Here is a 22,152-nt window from a genome sequence, read left to right on the forward strand (position 1 = left end):
TGTCCAGCTGTCTAACAATAGACTGACCAGCCATAGGGTGCTGCAGTCACATGAGTAAGAAGGGTCGGACTATGTATCCTTGATGCTCAACCTATTTGTCAAGAAGCTGAAGTCTGTGGTTCGTCTCTGAGCTCCCCCCGTCTAGCTCACAGGTAAGGACTGTCTTATTGTCTGAACTGATCATAAAAGCAATATTTAGTCATAACTATCAAATTAATTTCAGTCTAAAAAATGTCCAGCATTCTTAATTGTTGATAAAAAAAAAAAAAAAGGGAAATATAATTGTTTTAATTCTTCTCAGGACAAACATTAAACATCTGCGTCTTCATCCATGTTTCAGTCTTTTTTTAAAAAATGCATCCATGTCCTTTAACACAAAGTTAAGATTACTTGCTTAACAGTGGTGGTGCTGTTAATATATAACACACTACAACAAATATGCCATATATAGAGAGTATAGAATATATTAAATGACATAAAGTAAACATATCCTGCTCTCACACAGAGAAACTTCATTCACTGTGTAGCCAGAGACAGTAATTACCTTACATGGACTTGTAACCTTTAATGGACGAGTCGATAAATCAATTTACTCCAACAACAAAGGCCTCCTTAAAGTACACGTTTTAAGGTGTCTTATTGAGTTTTTTTCATTATAGAGTTTTAACCTGTGTTGGAAGAATTGAGAACATTAACAGAATGAGACTACGAGTGTTTTGATGTTGTGTTTCTTTACACATTAATATGTTCTATAGGGACATCCTACACACTGTCCCCATTAAGTAACCTGCCTGCTACAGCAATTACAAAGTGTTACAAAGTGTACAAAGTGTAATTTGAGGTGATGACCGGTTCAATATTGTGATGCTATTTAACAACTACACGCTCCAAAGGAAGACCTTTACGTCTCAGCAACTTAGATTTTGTTCAGAAGTTCATTCTGCCAGTCATACTCACAATCTATTTTAATTCAGTTGATTGAATACAGCACTTTGAGTGGTAAAACAGTATTTCACTATATAGCTGATATATGCTACAGTTAAAGCTCAGAGTACTTTTCCATTTGGACCACACTGTTTTATTACAGGAGATATTTGTGTCAGCACTGACACCATTGTAAAGTGTTTGAACTGTTGCCACCTCATGCTCTGCTATGCTGTTTACTGATCAGATACATTTGACGGTCTAAAAATAATCTAAAAGGGGTCTTTTTTTGGCAGAGATCATCCATAACAAAATGTCTGAAACAGAGGAAGTCGTGGAGGAGGAAGCTCAGTATGTACTCATTCTTATACTCTTATCGATTACATTATGTTGTGATACAAAAATATTAAGTTTTTTCAACTTTTTTTTTCCATGTTCATCTTTAGGGAGGAAGAAGGTAAGCAATTTGAATCTACCCATTTCTTTTCACACATTATTTGATTTAGAAAGATTGAACATATTTCAGTTTCTGATTATCAGCCGAAGAGGAGGAAGCGGCAGGTGAGAAACCTGCCCTTGAATGTTTCCTGTTACCTTTTTTCCTTGAAAGACACACTTCCGCACTTGGCTTTTTAAATTATGTATTATCGTTCATTTTTTTCTTTCGCCTTGTTTCAGACGAGTCCAAGCCAAAGCCAAAGTCAGTGCCTCAGCTTTTCTTTATTTTTAAAACACAATCTATAACTGCTGATTTTAAAACATCTAACGGTTCACTTTTACAGGTTTATGACCAATATTGCTGCCCCGAAGATCCCCGATGGTGATAAAGTGGACTTTGACGTAAGTTGACATAAATGTGAAGAAACATTTTATCCCAGTATTATCCCAGTAAATTCTGTGCTGGCGTCTGATTTCGTTATTTTTGTTTTGTGGTGGTAGGACATCCACAGGAAGCGTCAGGAGAAGGATCTGTCTGAGCTGCAGTCTCTGATCGAGGCTCACTTCATCCAGAGGAAGAAGGAGGAGGAGGAGCTCATCGCCCTCGTTAACAGAATTGTGAGTGTGTCATTCAGTGAGGAGACACAGTGATTTTTGTTTTCTTTAAATCACTGTAACTATTTTCATTTTCTTGTACAGGAGAAACGTCGCGCTGAGAGAGCGGAGCAGCAAAGGGTCCGAGCAGAGAGAGAGAAGGAGAGGCAGGCCAGACAGGCGGTACAGGCTCAGTATAGATGATCTCACATTTTCACACAGACAGTGCATCGTATCGTTTCTCATCGACATGATTGAACTGTTCTGCATAAAGGAGGAGAAGGAGCGGAGGGAGCTGGAGGATCAGCAGAAGAAGATGAATGAGGACATGAAGAAGAAGAAGGCTCTCACCAACATGACCCAGCAGTTCAGTGCTGGACAAAAGGTCATTTCACTTCTCGCTGGTTTCAGTATTTAAAAATGAATCACAATGTAGCTACAGGAATGGGAAAAGTTCTTCAAGTAGAATCACTGTTGCTTGACTTGACAAGGTACGAAAAAATAGTATTTTTTATCAACAATCAACAAACCTTTATAATTGTACCCATTAAAGTATGAATTCACTAGCAGGGGAACAAGATAATAAGATCGGCATCCGGCCCGATATTGAAGTAATTTACGTATCAGATATTGAACTGACGGTGCCGATCCACGTCACTGAAATATGGTTGGGCACTTTAAACATTTTCAGCTCACACAGTCTCACTTTGAAGACGTTCAGACTGAACTGTAAGAGGTGCCCACAAATTGTCTCCATGAAGACGTTCAGACAAGATGGAACAGCTCCCTCTTTATGATCAGAAGTGCAAGTCTTACACTTCATTGAAACACTTGACAGCTGTTGCTGCTTCCTGTTTTGTATGTGAAGCCAGCACAATGCAATGATGGGTTTACTACGGGTTTGTGTAGCTTTACACATAATACCAACAACAACAACAACAACAACAACACTATTAGTTATGATATAAAAATATCAGTACATATGCATCGGAATCGGATCTGAATTTTAAAAAATTAGATCGGTGCATCTCTAAAAAGATATAAGATGTATAAATCTAGAAAAGTGATTACCAATACCGCAGTTCAAAAATACTCTTGCAAAGTAAAAGTCAAATAAAAAGTATTAAAAGTATTATCATCAAAATATGATTGTTACGTTCCCCGAGATGGCTAGGGTATGAGGGGAGCAACAATAAAATAAAACCGAGGGAAAAGAAGGAGGAACTAAGTATAAGCAAATTTAACAATCATTTATTTACAAAATCACGAAACTAAACAACAAAGGACAAGCTTCTTTTTAAAAACACAACTAAAGAGAAGCCTAACACAACACTACGGCAAGTAACAATGATGACGATAAAACTTGATATACTCTGAAAAGTAAAATAACTGATATTATGAATAAAATAGTGGAGATGAAAATAGTCTTATTTATATAATAACATTTATGGATTAACTATAGTTTGTGAATATAGGCATTGATTTGATGGCTGTTTTTGTGACCCTAATTAAATAAACCCTTATTATTTACATAAGTTTTTCAATAAATTAATTGAATAAAAAAAGTATATTTTCTTCTGAATTTCCGAAGTATAACGTAGCTGAAAATGGGAATACTCACGTGAAATTTAAATAACTCTTAAGTGTGCTTCAGTGCAGTACTTGAGTACTTAAGTTACTCTCCACTTACTATTCATAAAGTGGTATATTCCTGTTTGTGTCTCACAGTTAGTCTTACTCTGAGCTACTTTACTAATCCTGCTTTTCCAAATTTACTTGAGTAAAAAGCATCAAATGTCAGGACTATGAATGTGTCTGTACCTGACACAGTATGTGTTTTTGTCTTTTCTGACCACTGCAGAGTGAGACAAAAAGAGGAGGCAAGAAACAAACTGAGAGGGAGAAGAAGAAGAAGATTCTGGCTGACCGCAGGAAGCCTCTCACTGTTGATCACCTAAATGAGGACAAACTGAAGTATGACAGAGACTCACATATTTAAATGTCTTCTTCTTTTTTTTTTTTAAATCAAAAGACTGCACTCACATATGCTGTTGGCTCATGATAAGAGATTATTTTAAGGATTGTTACTCACATCCTGACCTCTTACTGCTTGTGTTCAGGGAGAAGGCCAGCGAACTGTGGCAGTGGCTGATGGGGCTGGAGGCTGAGAAGTTCGATCTCAGCGAGAAACTTAAAAGACAGAAGTATGATGTAAGTTATTCCTGTATAGTGATGCCAAAACAAGGGGAAGATCTCCATCATCAAGATACAAAATAAACAAAAAACAGAACCTGCGAGACATAAATTATGTTTATGCCCTATTACCTCGCCCTGCTGGACATTTCAGGTATCCTATCTATGTTCTGTTAAGCATTTGTTTTTATTTTTGCAGATTAACCAGCTTCTTGCCCGAGTTCAGGACCACCAGAGGTAAGTTCACAACCTCCTGGGTCAGTAGGTCTACTGGCACCAGGGAATTGTGACTTGGGGGAGGTTTTGGGGGGCTGTATTTTGTGTAGCAGGTTTTTATGTGTCTTATAAAACAATCTATAATAAATAAAATTCAACAGAATAATATGGCTCAATTACCCCATTAGTCTGGGGAAATTCTTTCTTTTTAAACAAAACAAGTGGATAAAAAAAATAGAACAATCAGGATCCAGATTAATGACACCATAAAAGCAACAGTCAATTTACAAATTCAGTCAGCTGTGAGCTTACACAAGTGGAGCCGATTCTTCCACTATTACTGCAGATATACAGCTGTCAGCTAGTATAGCTAATGTTAGCCCGAGGCACACAGCACATAACAATAAAAGTTATATAGTAGCTTACTTACAGGTTAGACTTGCAGCGGTAAAACAGTGCTCTTCACCATTTGTGTTATCCTCCAAATGTGGCAACATCTCCAGTTGTCCTCAGTCGGTGGTGTCGCCGCTGACGTCATCTACTCTCCATTATCCATTAAGTATCAGCTCAGGTAACAAGGTGAAGTTGTTGTACTTCATTAAATATGTTCCACACTTTGAGTAACTCCTATATATAGCCTAAATGTAAAAAGGTGGTGTGTTTTTGTCGATTTAAATATCCAATCAGACTGGGACGATACAAACCCAATATTCGCTCAAGCAGCAACAATCAATGTCATCCTCACTTACGTTTCTGAAACGTCATTACGTACAGTAAATGCAAACGTTAATCAAAAATGATTATGGGTATAAAAACAAGAACCATCAATGTATTCATATTTTTTTTTGCAGGTTTTATTCCATAAATATTTTCATTTTAACATCATTCAGGACAGGGGAGATTTGAGACTTGTCCACCCCCTCCTGCCATCATTGCCCTGGGTGGATACAGGCCTACCTTTCATAATTAGAACAACCTAGGCATTTTTATTTTTTATTTACACTCAGATTATTTTCTATATTCTCTTCACTGCACTTAACTCATTCCCTTTAATAAGAATTCATACTAAATACCCTCTCACATTCTCCTGTTGTTAAGACATGGATAGATCAGAGTTCATTTCAGGGTATATTAAGACACAGGAAGTCAAACTGCTGTTAACTTATAATGGCCACAGTTTCTTATCTCAATCTAGAGAGTTCCATTATGATTTTCCTTAGGTATAATGCTTCTAAGAAACTACTTGAATGAACCATCACACTGCTGAAAGAAGCCTTAGGTCTTAAGTAAAGATCTTCACATGTTGATATGTTGTATACTTTATTATTTTCTGATCTTGTCATTAGGGTTAAAACACCTCCTGTGGACACGAGTGATGCCTTTACCTTGGATTCTGTACAAACCATACATACAATCTATTTACTGTATTTTGGGAGTGATTTGTGAAGTGCTGCAAAAGAATAACGTTCATCCACTTTGTCAAATTTTCAGTGCCAAAGGTCGCGGCAAGGGCAAGATGGGCGGCCGCCTAAGGTAAAGGAGCAGTCTGACAGGGACAAGCAAAGTTTCGACTCCAGTGATTGGCCAACAACTCCACTAAGTGTGTGAATTCATAGTTCTGTTCTGTTGTGTTGGGTTACATGTCAATTATCATGATAGCAAAACAATAAATAAGTTATTACAATCACCCTGCAGATTGTCTGTTTCTGTGTTCTTGAGTCCAAACGACAGAACATTACATATCAATACAAACTCAACCAGCCAGAATCACCATGGAACAGCTTACTGGATGTATCAAAACCTTTGAAAGTTTGTTCAATAGATAATTTAAGAGTTCAAGAGTTATTGTTCGATAAGGAAAAACAAAATACATCTGTGGGTCTGATGTACAAAACTTACATGTCTCCATAAAAGTAATGCTGCTATTAACATGAAACTGAAGACTGTAAAAACAGTGTACAATTAAAAAAATCCAAGTTATGTGTATTTCCTGGGAATAACCAGTAGACACATTATTTTGTTGGCATCTAATAAAAGACTTGATATGATAAAGAGAGTGTTGTACCGTGTGTTTGTCAATTCTAGCTTTAATTCAAATGTACATAAGAGCAGACATTCCTCAGCAAGGCTCCACATCGTGGTGATGCATAACGTTATCTAGATGTTTTAAATATTTATGAAAAATATAGAATAATCTAGGTACAGGAGCGTATGTGATGCTGGCGGTGAAGGTCTTGTTTGTACTTAGGGTCCTTTAAAATCTATGTTTGCATATACACAGATCAGCAGCAGTGCATTTTAAAGTTGTTCGTCTTTGCCGTCTGAAGTGCCGAAAACTCTCAGCAGGGGTTTGCGGGTCTGGGAGGGCCCAAGGGTCCATGTGTGCTGGAGGGAGGCAGCTTTCACCACATGTGGGTTTCTCTGATCTCTGCTATCACCTGGCTGGCTTTCTGCAACGCCTGGACACAAATGGTAAAAATAGAGGAAACTGAGGGTTCAACTCTGTTATGTTTGTACCCTGAGCACAACTTTTTTTTTTGGGTACATATTGGAGCATACTGTTTCCACATAAACCAGTTCTTAAATAATAAATGCATAATATTTGAGACTTCTGCCTTTAATTTGAGTTGTAGCTCATTTAAACTGTTATAGATTTAAAGTCCCTCTTTGTCTCCACTACTTGTAATTTAAATGGTTTGAAATGATAAGGATGCACTTTTCTGTGTCATTCATTTAGTTTATATTGATAGAAAATGTCTTTTATTAAATGTAAAAATCAACTATTAAATCGATCAGACTTTATCTGTAAAGCACTTTAAAACACACCAAACAAACTGAACTAAAGAAATGCTGTTATGTATCTAATAAGTTTACTATGAGGGAACACTAGAGTCTGAGGGAGAAGGAATTTAACCCTTGACACCTGGAGACTAAACCGGACTAAAAAAAACATTAAAATAAATCTAACTCAATTACAAGCCAGACTTGAAAGGTAAAGTAAAGTATGACCAAACTGTTGTTTCTCTCATAAAGTAGATGAAGCTCATGTGTTTTTGAGCACTGTAAGGACTGACTCACTTGATCTTGTTTTTACACTCTAAAGCGTCACTTCATTAAAGAGTTACCTTGAGCATGTCAGCAGCCTCATTGCGCCTCTGAGCCATGTCCTCAGACTCTGTCAGCAGGTCTTCCAGCAGAGCAGTCTTGTATAACTGACCCACCAGCTCACTCTGCAGGCAGTCCTTCACATGGTTCACCAGGAAGTGCATCACTGCCTTTGGCACACTGAGGAAAGAGGAAATATACAGTAACATAGCACATTTAAAAAAAAAAAAAAAGGGACAGACCATGTCAAAAACAATACTGAGATGGGTAAGGAGTATGTGTACCTGTCCTGGATGTTTTTGCGGACGATAAGAAAGTATGACTTGATGAGTCTCTCGATGACCTCACAGTCCCTCTGCTCCCGAGCAGACAACTTCCTGGATACTGGCACAGGCTGGCAATAAAGACGCATCAGATGTGATTGTTAATATATCTTCATGAACTACAATGCAACCTGGCAGACGCATATTATACTATTAAGTAAGAATAATACTGTTCTGTGTAAAGGCGAACTAACATGTATGATTACAGCGTTTGCTTTACACCTATCGCTTACTTGATAGAATGAGCAGTAGCCAAGGAAATTTTTGTTGTGATTTATGCACTGCACGGAAATGAGAGACCACATTTATTTTACTTAACACCTCCACCCTTTCAGGAATAAAATAGGTGCTCAGTACTTTAAGTAAAATCTGAACAAATTACTTTGACTTTTACTTGAGGAGATCCATAGATCAGTAATTTTACTTCTACTTAAGTAAAATGTCAACAAAGTAACTGTACGTTTACTTGAGGACAATATTCTTGTTCTCTTTCCCACCCTGCCTATTCTTTATGTCTATAGATGCAGGGTACACACCACATCTAGCAGGTTGACAGCGTGGCCCTTCTGCGGGCTTGCAGGGAGGGTGTGGGCACCTCCGCTCCTATCTACATTCTCCTCTCCCTTCTTCAACATGCCCCTCCAGTTTCCTGTCCCGCCATCTGACTGGTCGCTGACGGAGCCGGTCTGAGGGCCACTGGATGCTGCCTGCAGGGAGAGGAGAGAAGTACTCAGCATGTGTCTGGTATCCCAATCAACAATAAATGCTCAAGCTGGAAACTTGTCATGTTCGTATCAGAACATAGAAGAGTATAAATTAAGAAGGTTAGTAATACTGTATGCAAAAAACAAACTTAGCATATTACACCATCAAAATGCATATCATGCATCAGGTCTTCTTTGAATTCAATCCAAAGAAATGTATCCAAAAAGGGTGAGCTGGAAAATGCTGACAACCAGTATGCACAAGATAAACCTCTAAGGTGTAGGCTTTGGAAACATGACAGTAAGAGAGAGATTCTAAACTTGTGCTTTAAAGGATCAATGATGGTGCTGATTTATTCTGGTTGTACAAGTCTGTTGGGGACAATGGTATGAAACTGTGCAGCTCAAAATGTTTCTATGAGATTTACACAATTTCATAAAATTCACTGTGATAGGAATTGTCATTTTACGAAGCGTCAGACGCTACAGAAGATTTTGTCCATATCACCCACCAGTACCAAAACTAGTAAAGTTTTTCTTTATTTCTAAACAAACATGCCTCTAGGTTTGGAGTTGTTGTGGTTTTTTTTTTGTTATAACAAGCAGCATGCAGTTAAAACTAATTATTTGATGTACACTACAAGCAGGAGGTCTGATGGTCAGTGAGTTTATGAGGAGTAAAAATTCCCCCTTGAACCCACTGAAGGCTACAGCATCTGCTAAGATTTAGGGAAATACAGTAAAAGTTAAGGCTAGGTGTTGGGCAGGGGTCAGACGTGGGCAGGCAGCGACTGAAGGAGGCACACCTTGGCGAACTCGCCCTCGAGGGCAGGAAGATCAGTGGGGGAGAGGGACTGCCCACCGGGGCCTTTATGGGACTAGAGAAAGGCAAGATCAGGAAGAAGAGAGTGGACAGAAAACTGAGAGGAGCTACAGGCAGACTTGTGAAGATTTATAACAGAAAAAAAGGCTGTTACAAGGAAGGTTAAGTGTTTTAAACCGTTCATGGATGCTGACTGTACCTTGTCTCTGGGGACAGCAGAGGGGAGATCTCTCATTCTGTTGCGTCTCTGCTCCTATAAAAACAAAAGGTTTCATATATGTAACCTACCAATTAAACTCCAGAAACCGTAAAAAAAAAAAAAAAACCTGTTTGTTTTTTTTCAATTTCAGAAAGATGCTTATCTCTTACTTCTATGTTGTTGTTCATGAGGCCGCAGGCGTCTGCAAAGTCGGGATGCTTGGTGTTGATATAGGCGAGCTCAATGGCAACCAGGTTGTGAACCTGAACAGGATTTAGAAAATGGATCAATTAAGACTGCAGTGCAAAGAAAACCATTTAAAGATTCTTGTTGGTATCAGGTTTTGAGGAGATCCTGACCATTTCATTGGTGACGGGGAGTCTTTTTCTTAGTAACGAGGTGACCACTTCTACTATGGCATCATGGAGCTTTGGAAACCTCAGCAACTCCTGCAGAGAAAAGCAGAAATCATAGGATGTTTTGTATACTACTACTTAACACGGTACCTCTCTGATTGGAATGTGAAAGCACGTTTATCACCTGTGTGCTGTAGTTACTGCAGTGCTGGATGATCCTCTGCATCTCCTCGTGAACCAGCTCCACACAGCGCAGACTGGGATCCTCCAGACGCTTCACCTGCCGCTTCACCAGCAGCTCAAAGGAAACTTCAGGCACAAATAGAGCAGGCCTCGGGCCCTGTAATAACAATACAAGTCTTCAGAAAACGTGTTGTTTAAAATGACGATAACATGCTGAAAAAGCAGCAAAAAAAAAACTCACCGTTGCATTTCTTATTGCTGTGAGAACGTCAATGGTCGTCAGTCCACCCAGAGGATCGACTGACTCCAATGTGCGACCGAATGTCTCATGAAATATATAACAGATTCTCGCTCCACCACATCTGAGGGAAAACAGGAAAGCAAACTTAACTGAAGATACAGGACGCACTTGGTTTAAGCTGCCCTCTCATAAGAGTATGGATGCTAGCTCCCCTTGGTGGTGTATGAGGGTATATGCAGTTCAGGGAGTTGTGTTACTCACAGTTCAGTTGTCTCGATGTACTTGGCTGTGCCCTCTATGGTGTGGCAGTACTCTGCAGCAAACTTTGTGATGAGCTGCAGCAGGGTGGAACTCTTGTCATCGACTGGTTCGCCATAACTGTTGAGTAAAGACTGGTACTGTGCTGCCAGCACGTTGATCCTCGTCTTCAGCTCAGGAAGACAGTCTCTGATGTGGTGCATGAGCAGCCTTTGATGAGATTAAAGACACAATTACAATTTGACTAGAAAGAGAGAGAGAAACTACCTTTCTAAGGAATTCAACAGTGTGTAAACATGGGAGATTTTAAATTCTTCACTTATCAGAGAGGGAGAAAACCTCTAAGGTAAAAGGTCTTCTTACAGAAATAACAACTCCATACCTGTTTAGTGTTCTGGCAAGATACTTGGTTCCATTTCGGTTTGCGAGAGACGGATACTTCCTCTGGAGGAAGGCATATTCATCACGGATGGAATCTGCCACCAGCTTCTTTTGATTGATATCCAACTGACTCCTGAGAAATCACATAAAAAAAATATATATATATGGGTTTTAGGGTCCCAAGGTTTGAACGCCACCATCCACCATGTGACAACAATTTACCATTAATGATACAAACTCTCACATGAAGATAATTAAAAAAATATATAACAATATTGTTGTCCAGGAGGCAGCCAGGTGAGAAATATGAATTTAATCCTGACAATAAAAAGTAAAAACTTCTCAAAACCTAGTCCTTCTTGCCTGATACTGAATGCAAAGTCTGTTTTGATCAGACTTTCCGCAATTTTTTATTTATTCTAACCTAATTTAAGTATTTTAAATTACTCTGTCGGCAGCCTTTTTCAAGTCTTTTTCCAAAAATGAGTCATGAAAAGGGGGGGGATCATCCTATAATCTGGCTCGTCTTATGTTGGGACCAATACAGTACTAGCTTTCTAACTACTAATCAACCAACAGAAGTGTAATGTTACCTGTTTACTACTCCAATAATACCCAGTTTGACAGGAATGACCCGGCCCATCAACACATCCATTGCATCTGTGCCAGCATCCATCAGATCCAACTTGGTTACCACAGCTAACGTCCTCCTGCCTGAAGACATAAACATACACACCTGGTTACAAAAAACAACTGACGCTGCAAATACAAAGCTCACATGATAAAGGATGTATAAAAAAAAAAAGGCCCATAGGTATCTGACACAGAAGAGATAAACAATAAGAAGTTGGTAAAGAATAAACAAGAAGGCTTTTCACCATCAGGGTCAACCTCTCGGGCCACTTTAAGAGCCTCTGAAGTCGCCATGTCTGTATTAGCAGCCGTCACAGCCAGGATGATGGAGTTGGGGTTTGAGATGTACTTGACGATCAGATCTCTGATCTGGAGCTCTATGTCTTTTGGCTGATCTCCCACTGGTACCTGTTTAGAGATATTATTTTAACATTGATCGAACCATAACATTAAGCTGCAGGATCATTTTGAGTTCATAGTTGACAGAGTTAAAAACACATGTGAGCAAAGGGGAAGCTATAATAATAATAATAATAATAATAATAATACATTACACTTTTATAGCGCTAGAGGAATCAAAGATGCTTAACAAAGAATAGCAAAAAAATCTCACCTTTGTAAGGCCAGGAAGGTCCACCAAGGTGAGGTTCACTACATGTGGTGAGAAGACTTTCAGGTGAATGGGATCATCACTTATACCCTAGGAGGGAAACAGAAGAAGAAGCATTTCTTCATTTGCTCCTTCAAGCTGATAGCGCTATAGAGGCTGACAGATGCAGATATTTAAAGATCATCCAATTTCTGCACGGATGTAATTTCTTGTTTGGCAAGTGTTGGCGTTCCCTCTTAGCCAGTGTAATTAGCATACCTTGTTATTGCCAGAAAGTCTTTCTGTTTCGGCCTCAATCTCCTGCCTGATCTGCTCAAAGTCTGTGTAGATCTGAAAGAACAAGTTAACCATCCAAGGTAAAAGACATCAATGTTGGAAATATGAATGCAAGTAATAGCTGTTGATTTATTTGTATTCACAAACATCATTAAAAGAGTGAAAAAACCTAGGGCAAAGGATAATTTTATCAGCACATTATAATGGTTCTTTATACGATGTTGAGCTAAAGAGTCATAGTTCAAACTTGGAGGACTTTTACCCCACAGCCACTGAAATATTTTTAGCTACTGAAATGGTGTGTGAGTGTGTGTGTCTGTGTGAGTCTGTGTGATTATAGTCGAACATGTAGTATAAAGTCCCCAAAGTTATTTTGTAGCTTATCAAATAATTACAGTACGGCAGCAGAAGAAAACTTAATTGAGAACTTTCTTTTTTAGACAACTCTACCTTGTTTTTTGTGTGTAAGAATTTGCCCCATTCTTCTCCATCGATGCCTGCAGAAATCAAAGGTTAGAGGCAGATGTTTCAGTTACTGATGTGACAGATGTGGTTTCAAGATCAGAGTTACTATTTTTACTATCGCTATGTTAAATGTCTCATGGGAGGATTGTTTATGTGGGCAATATGGGATGGAAAAACTCCTCAGAGCAACGATCGACAGCTGAAGAGTTTTTAAAAAACAAACACACAGTGGAACAACTGTTGTTTTTCACACAACAGTCATGGGAGAAAATGAAAGCCTGAAGCAAAAAATAAAAAATCTGGGAAGCAGATCCGTTCATGAAAAATGAAAGAAAGTTGATGCTTCTGCAGCGATAATCATCTATACAACAAAACAAGAGAACAATATTTACTAGGGTGGAGTCTGTTAGTCGTCTGGTGTTTGAGGATATCATAGGTGAGCTTTTAGGAAGTTGGAATCACAGAACAAATGACTTTTAAAATAATCAGGAACTGATTAATTATAACAAAAATCTGCTGCTCATTCCCCTTAACAGACAGAGACCAGCCTAAATGAAGGGGAGGGTGGGAGCTGAATAAAGTGAAGCCACATGGTTTGGCATCTTTGGAAAAGCTACATAAATACAAGCCAGGATGCAGCAGAAAGGGCAAAGAAGACGGGGCGAGGGGAGGGGGGGGGGGGGACTTATGTAATATAAAAGCACAATAGGGTAAAGAAAACAGAAAAGGAGACCTCTGTAAAGTCGTCCATTTCTCTTGGATTCTGTGGTAATGGAGAGATGACAGGAGACGAAAGGGTTAGCCTGGCTATCTGTACCTCCTGCACGGCATTCTGCAGTGACGCAGAGTCACACTGAGGCCGTTCCCAAAGGACAGCACTGATTTTCCGCAGCATCTTGACCTCTTTCATACCCCTTTCTTTTTTTAAAGACACTGGGAACTGTGCTGGCTCTAAGTTATACTCCTTTCCTAATATAACAAAGTTCTTTAGTTAAGAAGAAAGAAAAAGTATCATATTTATAAAAATCTCATTACATCATAATGTAATTAGTGCTGGGCGATTTGGCCTAAATTTGATATCACAATATTTTGTTTCCTAATGTCGATATGACTCGATAATTTATCGTATTGAAGTCTATAAATGTAGCCTATAAAACGGAATCTTCACTGTATATATATATATATATATATATATATATTAAAAAAAAAGATCACTGGCCCGACCATTGTAATCACTGGCCCAGGAACATTACTTTTGATTAGAAAAATAACAGTCACCAATTTACGCAAAAGTAAATTACAACTTTTATTTACTTAATTGAGCTGTAATTATAAAAATATTGTGTATTTTTCTAATAATTATGTGCTCATGTTTATTCACCATGCTGGTAACTCTAAGAGTCTACTTAATCTGATTGATATTAATATGAGGCTGTGATAGAGCTGGAATTGTTCTGATCACCTTTCTCTCCTTCTTTCTTCTCTGTGAGAAACTCTTCATCCTTACATCTTTACTTTAGGAGCTCTCTTAAGGGCTAAGATGCTTTGTGAATAACTTTTGTCTTTACCAGGATCTAGTCTTTAACTTTAACGTGTTCCTTCCAGCTCCAGCTGTCTGTCACTGTGGCTGAAACTTTTTTCCATTCTGTTTTCGTCATGCCCTGCTGTCACTCTCGACTCTTCCGGTGATTTTTTTCCTTTGAATGCTGATTTTAGTCCGGCTTTTGTCGGGATCTGTTGGTTTTTGTTGTTTTTTAGTCGAGAAAACCTGCGCTAAAATCTGTGTGCGAGTGTACAATTCTGATGGTTTTAAAACCATCAGATCCCGACAAAAGCCGGACTAAAATCAGCATTCAAAGGAAAAAAATCACCGGCTCTATCACAGCCTCATATTAATATCAATCAGATTAAGTAGACTGTTACAGTTACCAGCATGGTGAATAAACATGAGCACATAAATATTAGAAAAATACACAATATTCTTACAGTTAGAGCTCAATTAATTAAATAAAAGTTGTAATTTACTTTTGCATCAGAATGGTTCAAGAGTAAATTGGTGACTGTTATTTTTCTAATCAAAAGTAAAGTTCCTGGGCCAGTGATTACAATGGTCGGGCCAGTGATCTTTTTTTTTTTATATACAGTGGAGATTCAGTTTTATAGGCTACATTTATAGACTTTAATACGATAAATTATCGAGTCATATTGAATATCGACATTAGGCAACAAAATATTGTGATATCAAATTTAGGCCATATCGCCCAGCACTACATCTTGTTATAGTTAGTAAACCTGAGAGCATCAACAAGGTTTTTTTTTCAACCATAAATTGTTCCACTTTGTATGTTTTAATCACGTTTTGAAAAGATAAATAAATCTGAAGGATCAAGGGAAACATTATTTTGCTTTTCAAAACTTACTATGAGCCAGTTTATCTTTTTTTTGTTTTTACTTAACTCGAAACTCGAATCAGTATCTGCCTCAACTGTCAAGTAACAGTCTGAATATGTACAATACATATACACTTACTATCAGTGTATATTTAAAAACTAAATATATATTCTGTTAGTTTGTACGAGTTAATTGTGACAACTCCACCTGTCTAGAAGTAACAGAGATGTCGGTAAAGTTACCATTCTCTTCATTGGTTTTCCTTCGGTCCTCTGTGTCTATGTGCACCAGTTGTAGGATGAGGGGCCGGCGTGTGACGATGCCAGTACCACGTGGCAGGATGTCCCTGCCAACCAGACTCTCTAAGACAGAACTCTTCCCACTGCTCTGTAAGAAAACAACAACAACATAAGCTGAGTAACAGATGTATGTGAGATTCATAGGGACCAAATAAACCAGTTCTCCCATCTTGCTGAAAAACAAGAACCACTGCACTGTGGTTACCTGTATTTGACAACTTCTCTAGAACTAATTTATATCAGGACTTTTTTAATTCCAGATGAACATTTACAGAATCTCTTGAACTCTAAATTGAATTTAAAACAGAGGCTACTGGGTTGAATATAATTTGAATACCTCAAAAGGGGCAGGACTGGCAGGGCTGTAAGTCTCTCAGTGATCAAACAAACTTTGTTGCTGCTTTAACTTGTGTATCGTACCCCTTCTTCCCCTGGAAGATCTTTCTTGTTTTTATTGACATGTGTGAAAGATAAATCGCTAATGAGATTAAGTGAACTGAAATAACTCACTTAGCTTACTTGGCAGGCAGATTCCTCCTTCATGGACTGATACAGATTTAGCAGTTGATGAGCTAAAAATGTTAATTGCTTTGTATCAGTTAACCTAATGTTACCTTAGCTGATTAAGGTTAGAGAATGAACAGGAATAGCCAGTTATTAATACTTGGGTGTAAGTTACAATTGTCCTGAAACAAAGGTCGATGCAAGAACAAACGTACAACAAATTAGGCATTCAAAACATCCCCTGGCTTGCCCCGTCTCACTGTAACACCCACAGAGTCCTGCCAAAACGCCTGAGACAGTCACATCCTATTAGCTGACCAATAAAAGTAAACGTGTTAGACATAACCTGCCACTTTAAACCAATTATCCTCTAACAAGTACTCATGGTAGTAAAGTAGACAGGGTGAAACTGAAGAGTAGAAAGGTGCTGATTCAAGTTTATGATCATTAGTAGTTTTTAATGTTGCAAAAATGTATTGAGCTTTACTGACAGGTAAATTTCCACCCTTTTAATAGTAACTACAACAGACTTAAAATCTCACAATAACAATATATGAATTTAATCTTGACAATAAAAAGTAAAAACTTCTTGCCTGATACTGAATGCAAAGTTTGTTTTGATCAGACTTTCTGCAATTTTATATTTATTCTAACCTAATTTAAGTATTTTAAATTATTCTTTTTAAACAATATTTAAAAATGTACATATCAATTTAAGAGAGTTGAAACAACTACAAACACTTGATTTGAATTGTATTAGCTTTGGCTAGGTGTAGCTAACAGAAGTTTTCCAATAACACTGATAGTTATTATAAGAAGGGGAATAATGGTTCTATCATTACTCTAAATATAATACATTTCAAGAATATTAATAATTGTATTTTGAATAGTTATCAGAATGGTAAGTAGGTCTTAGTTTGTTCGCTATGACATCCACACATTGAGATCACATGTAGCTACTGCTAACTTAGTAGCTATATCACTTCAATGTCATTTAGATTTAAAGGCAGAGTTCACTTATAGTCAGTCTATTTCGCTCTTTTTGACCCGGGTGAAACTGAAAGGAAAACTGATATCAAAAGTAGCCAAAACAAATTGAGTTGTCGCAGGCTAACTAACTTGCTAGCCCAAAGCAAAGTGACGTTTCTCACCTGAGTTCCCACAACAACTATCTGCGGCAGTTGAATAATGTCTGCGCCAACCGTGTTAAATACATCTTGCAGTTTGTTTATGACAGGTATGAGGGCCTCCATGAGCTCCGATACTTATCCCAACCTGTCAAATAGTCCAACTTTCTTAACCCTGCTGCCGCACTCGAGCACAAAGTCATTCAATGTCCCTCAGCTACAAGCTACTGGCGTCTCTTCGAAGCTGCAAACAACTGCGCACACGGTTCCTCAAAGTTGCATCATGGGAGTTGGGGTTCTATATAATCTCGCTCAAACGCTCGGAGGTTTGGGTTTGACTTTGATTGAACTACATTTCCTACAAATGGCATCGCACTCGCGTTGAACCAATGAAAGGAAAGATAATTATTTTTCCTCCAAGCAACGGTTACTAAGGTGGAAACCATAATATTTTGAGGGAAACCCATGAATGACGGACACATGTTTTGCTGCGTGAAACCATAGAGTGTATAAATAAAACCAGTAAAACCAGTAGTAAGGCGGGCGTGTTCTTATAGGGACTGAGGATATGGAGGTGGTTAGGTTGGTTAGACTATAACGAATATCAGGTAAAAGTATTTCTAGACATTTACTGGAACTGAACCTGAACTTCAAACTGTGTTCAGTCATCTGTTAAACGAAAATATTCTATATAGTAAGCTATGTTCTGACAAGTACTTTTGCTCAATAGGCCTATATATAGCATTAACAAAGAGTTGTGTTTCAAGCAAAATTATTTTATGAAATTCAATTCAATTCAAAAAACTTTATTTGTCTCCTGGGGGCAATTCAAAGGCACACAGAGCAGTAAATTAACAGTGCAAGTAAACGAAACATTTTAACCTAAATATAAAGTGTCAATTTAAATACAACTTAAAGCTTAAACTTAACTTAAAAATACGAAATATAAAAGAGTAGATATAAGTGGACAGTGATCAGACTAACAGATGTAACCATAACTATGTGCAGTAGTTACCAGATGTAAACAGAACTATATGCAAGTAGGCAAACACTAAATGATAAGTTATTAAGGTGCATGGTGAATAATGGAACACAAATGCATTAAGAATATATTTTACAAACCCATCAAGAAGAAATACAATATTCTAAACAGCGATATTATAATAAAACATAGGAAGCTCAGTTTGGTATGTAGTTTTTATTTCTCAAAACACAGTTTCTTTGTACACAAAACTGAAAGTGCCGTTCAATATTTACAAAAGTATCAATACAAAACATAAATATTTCACACTAGACAACTGAGTATGTAACTGTGGCTAGTTTAAAGATGATGAGGTTAAGAAAACAGTACGGTTGGGGGTTTATTCAACTGATAAAACTATAATCATTGATTGTATACACGTACCGTGTTTGTTCATTAAAACCTAAAACTAAAAAGTAAGCGTATATGTGTACCAAACTAAGCAGCTTGTCAGCACTGAGAGATGGTGGTGACAGATTTAAGATGACCTAATGCAAGACTTAGCGATGAGGTACACTATATAACAGTCAGTCCAAGAATAACAGGACATTATTGCAAACTTAATTGATGACTCTTTCAACTGTGTTCAGCACATACCTGCAGGTTACTATCACACAATTCTGAGTCAAAAACATTTCTATTTTCAATATTTTCCAGCTTATATTTAATACTTTATAGATTTGAACAGATTCTCTAATTAAGACGGTTCTGATTTACTCACATGTGGTTAAGTCTTTGAGTTTCAAAAGAATTTACTGGCAGATTCAGTACATGACTATTTGAAAAATATTTGGTACAAACATCTGTTTAAAATTCCAAAATGTCGAGGGTCACAGACTTCAGTGGAAGTTGCTACCCATTTGTCAACTACAAGCAAAATTCCACTGGCTGCCATTGTTCCTACCACCAGCTGTGTTTTGAGAACCACAATGGCAAAGCCAATACAAAAGGAAGTCAAATCTGTACAGGAGAACAAAATGGAATTACTGAACTGGAGATGAACTGACATGTTTCACTTAACAAGTTACATTATATACTCCACAATCTCATAAGGTGCTAAACAATACTTACTAAATGATTTATGTTAGCTTACATCAATAGTAAGTGAAGAAGTACTACAATCATGTTTGAGATGCACCATTTCACATTAGTATTGTTCGATATCAGCCCTGTTAATAATGTTGCATGAACCGATGTTGATCCGATGTGGCGTACCAATAAAGCTGGAATCAGGTACAGCTGACAACTGATTCTTAGAAGAGGTTTCTCTAATTAGGCAGAGGAAGCCACCTGTTGGCAAACACTTATTCTTTTTCATGGTCAAACATGAGAGAAAATGTCGGCGTTGTGGGATTCTTACGCCAAAAGAAGTAATGTAAAAACATTAGTATCGGCTGAATTGTTATTTTAAACATTGGTATGGACCTTGATTTTCTCAATCGGTGCATCTCTAGAATAAATCAATGAACACGTATATAGGGAATAGCTTGAACAAACATAGCTTATTAAGATTTTAAACCTAGGCTAAGTTAAGCACAGCACTGACTGTTTGCTGCCTGAATTTTCAGATCTGAATGTCACGGTTCCAATTTCACAGCATTTGAACCAAGTGGCTTTCCATTTCCCAAGCAATTAAACGTGCTGTATCCCCTTAAGGCAATCTTCTTTCAGAAATCATTATATACTGCATGCTAAGATGCAGTGCAGTCTGTGTAAGTGGTTACCATGTTTCCTCTGCGCTGTGTCACTGTTCTACAGTGTTGTTTCGATGCACCATGAAACCTGTTCTCAGTTTGTTTGGTGTGCCTTTCAAAGGTAAACATTTTATCTGCATCATCAAACAAGTCCTCAAAGATGCCTGCACCAAAACTTCCTTGAAAGTGTCTCCGATGACGGCTGTGGGGGTCCTTGTGGGACCTGGGGTCCTCATCAAAGTGTCTTCGATGGCGGGCGTGCCTGTTGTGACTGTGGATGTCAAAATCCTTAAAAATGTCATCAAAGTTGAAGGTGAAAGGTTGCTGGGCACCTTGTCTGTGTCTGCTTTGCGACTCCCCAGTGAAGTATGCAGAGTTTTCACCCATGTGGTCATATCTTCTTCTTCTGGTTTCGTCTGATAAAGTTTCATAAGCTGCAAAAAGAAGGGCAAGGATGAATCAAGGCTGGGGAAGTTTTGTGCTGGATCTTATTATCATCTTTAGAAGGCATGGCTTTCATAACAAATACTTACTCCAGATTCCTTCAAATGAACTGAGACATGCAAAAGAATACTAATATTACACCTACCCTAGACAGAAGGTTACAGAAGAAATAGGAATAACATTCATGTTTAAAGAAAAAAAAAGTGTTTTCACAAATCAAAACAATCCCAAAAGAAAGAATCAACTGTACCTTCAGCAATTTCTCTGAACTTCAGCTCAGCGTCCGGGCTCTTGTTCTTGTCTGGGTGATATTTCATTGCAAGCTTGTGGAAAGCCTTTTTTATCTGTCGTTCAGAAGCATCTTTCGGCACTCCGAGTATGTCGTAGTAGTCCCTTTTGGCAAGTATCAGCTCTGTTATCATGAGGATGCACACTGCAAACGTTACAGCAGACTGCCCAGTTGCCATTGCTCGGTTATCCCCTACAATGAGAATACAAAAGTGAGCAAAGCAGTAACAATTATTTTATTTTAAGATAATCATTCTATCATCCTGTAAAGATATTAACATTAGATCTGATCTCGTGTATGTATCTGGAAAGGCCACGTTAGCTGACGTCGGCTAACATTGCCCATGCATGCTTCTTTCCTTTGAGTCCACACTTACCTTTTCGGAGACAGAATTACTGCCCGGCTGTTGAACTGCAGTCCTGCTCGGTATCTGTTTACCCCATGCGAAACAGTATAGTGTGGGATCTAGGTAATGTGTGTTGTTATCGTCTTGCAGTGGTAACATAAAGCATCATTTCGGTCTTCTTCGACCCTTGTCAGTTTCATGGAGAATAGATACGATGTTGCATTTCTGCCCTCTGTCGGCCAAAGAAGTGCCATCCGAAACTGTCCGAAAGTAACCCTCATGTTGTGACTCTATAACAGGGATGGGCAACTTTGTGGCCCGTGTCACAGCAAGGGCCACATTCATTTAACTCTCACTGCCAGGGGGGCCAAATTGTAGTTTCCAAAAACGATTTAAATCAATTATGTCTCAACTTTAACTCAACATATACCAGCGATCAAATATTATTATGGACACTTCTTCTGGTTTTCATGATTTCATGGCAGATTTTTGTCATGTTTTTCTTCATGATTCCAATTGGTCTCAGCTCTTGTTGTTGGGTTCTTGTGTTGCCTGGGTTCTTATAATGGTTCTTGTGATGGTCGGATTATATATATGTCTGTTGGGTGTCGTGCACTTTGGATTCTTTTCTGTTGAATTGTATTTAATTATTTTTTGTATTTTGCATCTGTTATATTCTTGCTGTTGTTAATGTTCTTCTGTGTTTGGTTTAGTTTGTTCTTGTTTTTGCTGTTTGTCAAAGCACTTTGTAAACCTGTGTTTTTAAAAGGTGCTATATAAATAAAGTTATTATTATTATTATTATTATTATTATTATTATTATTATTATTATTATTAATAATTATTATTATTATTACTATTTGATATGTCAAAATTTAACTGAAGGCCACATTGAGGGTTGATGGGGACCGCATGTGGGCCCCGGGCCGCCAGTTGCCCACCACTGCTCTATAACATAACAACATTTTACAATATCTTTACCGCTTGTATAAACTGGGGTCTTGGAGTATTGTATCATATTCAAAACCACGGAAAGTAGCCTTCTCATAATTTGTTGTGTGTTTGCTGAGCATTAGATTTTGGTTGAATCCCGCGTAATTTGTGGTGGACGTCAT

The 22,152-nt window shown here is 38.0% G+C and overlaps 3 protein-coding genes across 6 annotated transcripts; 1 reads left to right on the forward strand and 2 right to left on the reverse strand.

The window, feature by feature from the left end:
* Window positions 1-5: 5 nt before the first annotated feature.
* Window positions 6-6,052, forward strand: tnnt2d (troponin T2d, cardiac). The gene is made up of 13 exons (XM_061035781.1): window positions 6-152; window positions 1,221-1,275; window positions 1,371-1,381; window positions 1,465-1,485; window positions 1,603-1,624; window positions 1,707-1,764; window positions 1,864-1,980; window positions 2,062-2,139; window positions 2,231-2,341; window positions 3,818-3,930; window positions 4,077-4,167; window positions 4,349-4,386; window positions 5,857-6,052. Exons 2-13 carry the CDS (start codon window positions 1,238-1,240, stop codon window positions 5,900-5,902), a joined length of 744 nt encoding a protein of 247 aa, XP_060891764.1. The 5' UTR covers window positions 6-152; window positions 1,221-1,237; the 3' UTR covers window positions 5,903-6,052.
* dnm1l (dynamin 1-like) lies at window positions 5,669-17,491 on the reverse strand. Of its 4 annotated transcripts, XM_061035777.1 has the most exons (20): window positions 17,268-17,491; window positions 15,556-15,700; window positions 13,656-13,685; window positions 12,908-12,954; window positions 12,440-12,511; window positions 12,185-12,271; window positions 11,817-11,979; window positions 11,532-11,652; window positions 10,940-11,071; window positions 10,561-10,767; window positions 10,300-10,420; window positions 10,060-10,215; window positions 9,879-9,968; window positions 9,690-9,782; window positions 9,520-9,573; window positions 9,304-9,375; window positions 8,330-8,500; window positions 7,755-7,864; window positions 7,491-7,650; window positions 5,669-6,824 (listed from the first exon to the last, which is right to left on the reverse strand). In XM_061035777.1, the coding sequence occupies exons 1-20, from the start codon at window positions 17,367-17,369 to the stop codon at window positions 6,768-6,770; spliced, it is 2,190 nt and encodes a 729-aa protein (XP_060891760.1). In that variant the 5' UTR covers window positions 17,370-17,491; the 3' UTR covers window positions 5,669-6,767. The 4 variants fall into 4 exon arrangements, with proteins under 4 accessions (XP_060891760.1, XP_060891761.1, XP_060891762.1 ...); XM_061035778.1 differs by lacking the exon at window positions 13,656-13,685 and having other exon boundaries at window positions 17,268-17,490; XM_061035779.1 differs by lacking the exon at window positions 9,304-9,375 and having other exon boundaries at window positions 17,268-17,490.
* Window positions 17,492-18,426: 935 nt separating this feature from the next.
* dnajb9a (DnaJ heat shock protein family (Hsp40) member B9a) lies at window positions 18,427-21,256 on the reverse strand. The gene is made up of 3 exons (XM_061035782.1): window positions 21,068-21,256; window positions 20,653-20,883; window positions 18,427-20,392 (listed from the first exon to the last, which is right to left on the reverse strand). Exons 2-3 carry the CDS (start codon window positions 20,867-20,869, stop codon window positions 19,956-19,958), a joined length of 654 nt encoding a protein of 217 aa, XP_060891765.1. The 5' UTR covers window positions 20,870-20,883; window positions 21,068-21,256; the 3' UTR covers window positions 18,427-19,955.
* Between the last annotated feature and the right edge of the window lie 896 nt (window positions 21,257-22,152).

Source organism: Labrus mixtus, chromosome 4, assembly GCF_963584025.1.
Source record: "Labrus mixtus chromosome 4, fLabMix1.1, whole genome shotgun sequence".
NCBI lineage: Eukaryota > Metazoa > Chordata > Actinopteri > Labriformes > Labridae > Labrus > Labrus mixtus.

What these genes read in the sequence shown, in the direction of transcription:
- tnnt2d (XM_061035781.1), top strand. Translation starts at nt 1,238, where the DNA reads ATGTCTGAAACAGAGGAAGTCGTGGAGGAGGAAGCTCA. An exon ending in GAGTCCAAGCCAAAGCCAAA is followed by an intron (nt 1,625 to 1,706) that starts GTCAGTGCCTCA and finishes TCACTTTTACAG; the next exon opens with GTTTATGACCAATATTGCTG. An exon ending in CGAGTTCAGGACCACCAGAG is followed by an intron (nt 4,387 to 5,856) that starts GTAAGTTCACAA and finishes TCAAATTTTCAG; the next exon opens with TGCCAAAGGTCGCGGCAAGG.
- dnm1l (XM_061035777.1), bottom strand. Translation starts at nt 17,369, where the DNA reads ATGGAGGCCCTCATACCTGTCATAAACAAACTGCAAGATGTATTTAAC. An exon ending in TCCCCGTCACCAATGAAATG is followed by an intron (nt 9,783 to 9,878) that starts GTCAGGATCTCC and finishes AATCCTGTTCAG; the next exon opens with GTTCACAACCTGGTTGCCAT. An exon ending in CTGTCAACCTGCTAGATGTG is followed by an intron (nt 7,865 to 8,329) that starts GTGTGTACCCTG and finishes CTTTATTGCCAG; the next exon opens with CCTGTGCCAGTATCCAGGAA.
- dnajb9a (XM_061035782.1), bottom strand. Translation starts at nt 20,869, where the DNA reads ATGGCAACTGGGCAGTCTGCTGTAACGTTTGCAGTGTGCATCCTCATG. An exon ending in GTTCAGAGAAATTGCTGAAG is followed by an intron (nt 20,393 to 20,652) that starts GTACAGTTGATT and finishes TTCTTTTTGCAG; the next exon opens with CTTATGAAACTTTATCAGAC.